General features: G+C 34.6%; 1 protein-coding gene across 2 annotated transcripts in view; it reads left to right on the forward strand.

Moving 5' to 3' along the window:
* NLGN4X (neuroligin 4 X-linked) overlaps window positions 1–6,210 on the forward strand; it is a 159,498-nt gene extending 153,288 nt beyond the window's left edge. For both annotated transcript variants that reach the window (XM_031060404.1, XM_005425175.2), the window contains one exon: window positions 2,478–6,210. In XM_031060404.1, coding sequence (XP_030916264.1) covers window positions 2,478–3,327 — 850 coding nt within the window. In that variant the 3' untranslated portion in view covers window positions 3,328–6,210. The remainder of the gene's footprint in view (window positions 1–2,477) is intronic.
* The last annotated feature ends 1,035 nt before the right edge of the window (window positions 6,211–7,245 follow it).

A 7,245-nucleotide genomic window follows, 5' to 3' on the forward strand; every position in this document is an offset into this window, starting at 1 on the left:
GGGAAAGGGAACCACAGGATACAAAATGGTTGGAAGGTGAGAATGCTAATTTAAAAAAAATGTTATTTACTAAAATAACCATCAGCTATGAGGATAATAATAATAATTTTTATAAGACCACTAAGATTTTTAAAAGTGCATGTCCAGCTTGGCTGCTTTTTAAAGTGTCAGCTTCTTCATCTGCTATTCTGTGTATTAACTGCAACTTGTTTACAAGAGCTAACTTAAGGAATCAATTCTCTCTAGAACCATTTCTAGAGTCTTTTGGGATGTGAATCAGAACAGCAAGGGGGATGACACAAGATTGTGTGCCAGAACTCTTGCAGTATTTTGAGTTTCTGAGAAAAAAAATGTTTTGCATTTAGATAACCTTGTTGATTTTTAATTTGCCTTGGAATTTATATTTTGAACCCCAAAGTTTTTTCAAAGTAGATATATTGAATTGGGCCAATATTTTTGTGTTTAGATTTTCCGGATCTTTCAGTCTGTTCTTTAACAACAAAATAAATATCTTTATTTCCTTCTTGAGTGTGTGTTAGAATCCCTCAAAGCAGCAGCATACATCTCTTTCTGTACTGCTTGGAAGGGAATATTACTTCTTTAGTTTGAACTGGGATGAACAATTACCAATAAATTACCTTTTGTATTTCTAAACTAACATAATTTGCCTAACTGTTGAAAGAGAGAATGGGGGGAGGGAGAAAATGGAAGGAAGGAAGGAAGGAAGGAAGGAAGGAAGGAAGGAAGGAAGGAAGGAAGGAAGGAAGGAAGGAAGGAAGGAAGGAAGGAGGGAAGGAAGGAAGGGTAACATTTCAGGACTCCTAGTTTGTATTTTTTGAATATTATTGAAATGTGAAGGATGAGATATATTTCAATATTAAAGAAAAATAAATATCAGCACATTAAACCACCCCCAAAAAACCAAACACTAAAACCACAAGCATAAGTAAGCCAAATACCAAAATTTTATAGAAAAATAATTTTTCTTTTCTCTCAAAAGAAAAAGTAAGATATCTTCTTTCAAGTAAAAAAAGAATGCAGGAATCATAAATTATTAAAGTCAAATTACTTGTCTCATTTAAGAACTAAGAAATAGCTCTTTATGTACAGCAAAGGAATGCTAAAGTAGGCTATTAGATTCGTGGGCTTTTGAAAATGGAGAAAGAAAAAACATACTTTAAAATCTGTAAGGATATGGTTTGGTATTCCCAGAATATACATTACTGTATATTGGAAGAAAAGGAAAATATTAGAATTGTTTTCACAGGAAATAAGCCAATGCATATAAATGAATAAAAAGGAGAATGGAAAGTTCTAAGTAATGCACAGGAAATAAAAAATGTACTCTCAGTATAATACATCACAAAGTCACAGAAAGCAATCATTGCTAGAAAAGATGATTCGAATTAATGTGCAACACACTATTAAACATAGTATTGTGAAAGTAATTTTAACTTTCTGTATTTTTCATGCTATTTATTTAAATTTAAAATAATAAGGATATGCATACACTAACCACATCTAAATGTTCTTTGTGAGATTGGTTTGTCTTTATTCTGAACCTGTAAGAAAAAAAAATGGTTTACCAATTTTGAAATTCTCTCTGACTTGTTTACTACTCTTATCTTACTGCTACTGAAGTACTGTAAAACTGGTTGACTTCAGCTAAAATATTTCTCCTATCAGTTAAGGCCCATTGTCCTTTGGCCACCAAACACAGTCCTTTGTAGCAATGATCAAATCGAAAGTTCACTAGTCATTTGCTAGTGGGAATTATGGAAAGATTTGCAACACAAAGGTAGTTCAAACGTGTTTTTTCCCCCAAGCAGATATTTAAATGCAGGAGGACTAATAACTCAATTAAAAAAAAAAAAAAAACCAAGCAGAAATGGTTCCCAGGTACATGTATTAGCCCTGCTACTTCGGGTTTTAAAGAGGTTTTTCTCCCTTCTAATATGTGCAGCAAGTATAATTCTGTGTGTTCAAAGGGGCTTGAATATTATTGTGGGGCTTAGATGCCCATATTTACTACTTACAGCAGTGGAAGTAGTGGTACCTTAAATGAAAAAGTTAGTGTCAAACCTGGAGAAGGTTTGAACCTACACATTTACTATGAAAAGAGGTAGTTGGTACTTCTCTAAGATGGTATGTCTCTAAGACACACTCCTTGGAGAATGGTATTGAATCACTTCAGATGACCTTTTGCTAACTGAACACTATGATTTCTATATTTTCATGTCAAAAAAATATTGTAGTATCTGAGATGCTCTGTACAATAAGTAGTTTTCTTCTGATTACTTATTAACAGCTGTTCTTCAGTTAGGGAGGGTTTTTCTGCTTTTACGTTACTGCAAATATTGGATAAACTATTAGCTGTAAGATTGAGAGGATTTCGTGTTTGTTTGCTTTAGTTTTGTTGTAGGTTTTTTGTGGGAATGTTAATGACTGTAATATTGTCTGTTTTAATTTTTTTTTAGAGATCCAAACCAGCCTGTTCCACAGGACACAAAGTTCATCCACACAAAACCCAACCGCTTTGAAGAAGTGGCCTGGTCCAAATACAATCCTAAGGACCAACTTTATTTACACATTGGCCTGAAACCCCGAGTTCGTGATCACTATCGAGCAACCAAAGTTGCTTTCTGGCTGGAGCTGGTGCCACACCTTCACAACCTGAATGAAATATTTCAGTATGTTTCCACAACAACTAAAGTCCCCCCTCCTGACATGACCTCATTTCCTTATGTGACCCGGCGTTCTCCTGGGAAATTATGGCCAGCCACCAAACGCCCAGCAATGACACCTGCCAACAATCCCAAACATTCGAAAGACACCCACAAAACAGCTCCAGAGGATACCACAGTTCTGATAGAAAACAAGAGGGATTACTCCACAGAGCTGAGTGTCACCATTGCTGTGGGGGCCTCCTTGCTGTTCCTCAATATTTTAGCTTTTGCTGCATTATATTACAAGAAGGACAAGCGGCGTCATGAGACTCACAGGCGTCCCAGCCCCCAGAGGAACACCACCAATGACATAGCACACATACAAAATGAGGAGATCATGTCCTTGCAGATGAAGCAGCTAGAACATGACCACGAGTGTGAATCACTGCAGGCCCACGACACACTGAGACTCACCTGTCCACCTGACTACACGCTCACTTTGAGAAGGTCCCCAGATGACATCCCGCTAATGACACCCAACACCATAACCATGATTCCAAATACATTAACAGGAATGCAGCCTTTGCATACTTTCAACACTTTCAGTGGAGGACAAAACAGTACAAATTTGCCCCATGGACATTCGACCACTAGGGTATAGCTCAGCCCTTCCCCATCTACCCTCACAAGCCACTTGGAAGAAAGAAAAAGAAAAAAAAAAAAAGAAAAAAAAAAAAGAAGAGGAAAAAGTTATATACCATCCATTGAACACCTTGTCAAAATCTAAAGTAAAAATAAGTAAAAGAGAAGGACAGTCATTATTTTCTTACTGATCCTTCCCACAGAAACTCACTGATGTTAAAGATCAACTACAAACCCTGTGAAATGTGAAAAGTGTACATTGCTGTTACAATACTGCTTTAAGATCTCAGCCACTTTGATTGAAAGTTGAGGCCAGAAGAAGTAATTTAAAATGCTGTTGTAAGTGTAACAAGCAAAGCAGAGTCTTCTGGAAGACAGAGCCAGTGACTGTACAGGTGTTTTGTTTTGGTTTTTTTTAAATAAATAAAATTATAAAAAAGATTCTTTATGTGCCATACCATGGCCGTTGATAAAACAAAGACATCACCATGGGCTTTTACCCAGCATATGAAGCTGTAATTCAGATGGGGAAAATAGAATTTTATTATTAAAAACAAAAATGAAAAAAAAAAAAGAGGAGGACTGACTATGCAGTAAAATACGTATAGTTCTGTGCAAAGAGATGACTTGCCAGCCTGAACTATATTTAAAGAAACTTTGTAAAAATGTACATAGCTGTGAGTTTAAAAACAAACAAAAAAAGAAGCAGCTTTTATTGATGTTTTCAGTTTGAAAAGAGCTTTTAGAAAGATTGTGCATTCAATTGTGACCTATGTGTATATACATTAGTCATATGACCTCTGTTTCCTCCAAGACCAACGGAGGAATTTCTTCTTAATTACTAGTGGTTAACAAAAACCATGAGTTTTTTCTAACATGTTTCATTTATATGAGGCCATGGTGTCATGCAGAGGATACAGTTGTCTGTGTGACCTGCGTATTTTCTCTTACAGGTTACACTAGTGCATGTTAAAGTATTCATAGGAGATTGTTGTTCTTTTCTGAAACATTTTTTCTATAATTTAATTTTGTGTTAGCCTTTGTTAAATTCCAACACAGCAATGGATTGGAAAACAAAGAGAAAAAATACAAAAGAAAATAATTAAAGAATTACTATTTTAAGCTTGTTGAACTGAACCAAGAAACATCCAATAATATGTATTTGGAGTCCAGTTTGTAGTTCTTGGTTATTGTGATACATTAGGAAGAGCTTTGTGCCCTGACAAAATCAATGAAAGCCTGTGTTTTGGTCAGCCATCTTCAAGGAAAACTAGCTCTAAACTCACCAGCAGTTGCAGTAGAATCTCAGCTGAGAAAGCACCTCCTCAGCATCGCTAAACAAAATAAAACTACAATTTGAAAGTTGGGAAATGCAGGGTTGGTTGGCTGGCTGTTGTTCAAACTGTTCAGAGTGATGAGTATGTAAAGAACTTATCAGCCCAGTATCTTGTTTTGCGCTTGAGAGTGTACCTGTCAGAAAATTCTTATTTGCTGATTCATTGCACTCAGTCCCACAGCCAGTGAGCGTTATGGAGAGAGAAGCAGAGAAATCCTCAGCTGTTCTGCATTTGCATAAAACTGAAAATCCCAGAGAGCATCACTCTCAGGAAAGTCAAAATTATTAGCTGGTTGTTCCCTTCTGCCTTTCCTTCACTAGAAAAACAGGGGCCAAGCAGAGCTATCAAAGTAACTTTGCAGTTTGATTCAAACAACTGATTTGAATGTGAAAACCCAGAATATAGTTTTTGCAGATGAAGATTGCTTTATATTTTGTCTTTGAAAGGTACTCCATCATTGAGAGATAGTAACCAAAGATCTTTGAACAAATTGGTCTGCACTTGAACGTGACTATCCCAGATGTATTTTCTATTTTAATTCACAACTAAACTGCATTGATATCATATGTCCCATAATAATTAACACAAGATGCCTTGTATCTCTTATTGTTTTCTACACCATTTTTTCCTAATAAAATACCTTGAAATAGTCACCCCTACAAAAAAAAGCAAAGACAAGGTGATTCACTGAGGTCTATTCATCTGCACAACTCTTTGTTGTAGCAGGTAGTAAAGCAAATTCTGAAGGAAGGAAATAAAAAGTTAATGACATGATAAAAATGCAACACATGGCTGATATAATCCTTTATCTGCAGTAAATGTGCTATAAATCTGACCTGGGAGCTCAGGTTAGAATGTGATGAAGCAGCAACCCCAAAGTATAACTAGTAGGAAATGGAAAATTGTTTTGTTTTTTTCACTGATCCATCACATAATATATTATTGCTGACTCTATACCAGGCCATTTCCACCAGCTATGTAATGCCTCAGCTGAGATGCAGCAATTTATAACTCTTAAAAAAAGGTTAAAAAAAAAGTAAAAAAAAAAAAAAAAGTAAAAAAAAGGTAATGATGCTTGGCATCATAATCAGTTGGGTATGTTTGTAATGTGAATTAAAGTATTTGTTTAGTACTTCCAATTGTCTTCTGCTAGCAATATGTACAGTACTGTGTCAGGCTTGTGACATTTGGGTAAAAAAAGTTCCTGTAAGTGAATGATTTTAGCTTTTAAAAGTAACTACAATCAAGTTGATTTAATAATTTGATACATCTGGACTGATGTATGATTTATAGAGGGAACAGATTTATAGGGTCTTCATAGAATTCTATAATAATGATATCAAAATATACTTTGAAACTGTAAAAGAAAAACAAAAGTACTTTCCCAGGCTTATATTCTTGTCCTTAAGAGGCACACAGGGTTCAATGGTTTCTTCTGTTATTGTTTTGCAATTTTTTGGTTTTTTTTGCCTTAAGTAATGATAGAAGATATATATGGCTGGACACATATGTATAAACTTTTCAGCAGCATTTTTAATAATAAAATATCACAGTATTTTCTAATGCTTTGTGCAAATAACTACGTGTTCATCCTTTTGTGTAGAAAGTCTTTCAGAGGTGTGTTTTCTGCCCCATCACCATTTCATTATCTACTGTAAACAATGCCTTGATACTCAGTATAAAAATATTAAAGTAACAGAGGTTGCACTTTTAAGTTAACATTGAGTTTTCATGGCTTTTGTAGTTCTATAAGCCTGCCAGTAAAAGGAAAGCAACTCAGACAATGAAGATTTTAAAAAATAAACTCCATATATTTATTACCTGTATACACTGCAATTCCCATTGAAGCAATGGTTTAATTGTTTTGTTGGCATTTTCTGAGGCACTGAAAGAAAAGCTTGGGTAGGCGGTTTCCTGTATTAGTGTATAGCTTAGCAGCTGAAAAATGCAAAAAATATCTTCCAAGTTAGGGATCAAATAATACAGATGAATCTACTACGTCAAGCTCCACAAGTCAATATACTTCATTTTTATATTTTAAATTTAGATATACAATGAGTTTTGCTAGGAAAAAATATGTAAAACTAGCAACATATGTTATACATATGCATTTAAGGTATTTACGTATTTTGCAAGGATGTTAATATCGTTCTTCCTTCAAAGGCTGAGAAAGTAAATAATTTGTTCTTTTATGATATCAGATTCTGTTTATCAACCAGATTTCCTTTCACTGGAAAGGTATGTAAACACTTTAGTAATTTGAACTGGGTATTGTTTTCTGTCTGTAACTATTCTGCTGAATAGAGGTACTAACAATAATATTTTATGAATTTTGAGCATATTAGTGAAAAGTATTTGCAAAAATCAAAGGCTTAATTATTCATATCAAAATTTTGATGTGAAAAATCAAGCTTCTGAGATAGAAACATGCACCTACTGACCTAATCAAGCAGCTTGAATTTTGAATATTGAACTTATATGTAAAGCTTTTGCAAATAAACTGCAGATTTAGAGTTTTTCAGCAAATATGTTTAATTACAGGTACACTTCTAAATTCCACATCTTGCTCTGAGATAATTCATACACACAAAGAGGGGTTA

This window comes from Geospiza fortis, unplaced genomic scaffold (assembly GCF_000277835.1).
Source record: "Geospiza fortis unplaced genomic scaffold, GeoFor_1.0 scaffold50, whole genome shotgun sequence".
Lineage (NCBI taxonomy): Eukaryota > Metazoa > Chordata > Aves > Passeriformes > Thraupidae > Geospiza > Geospiza fortis.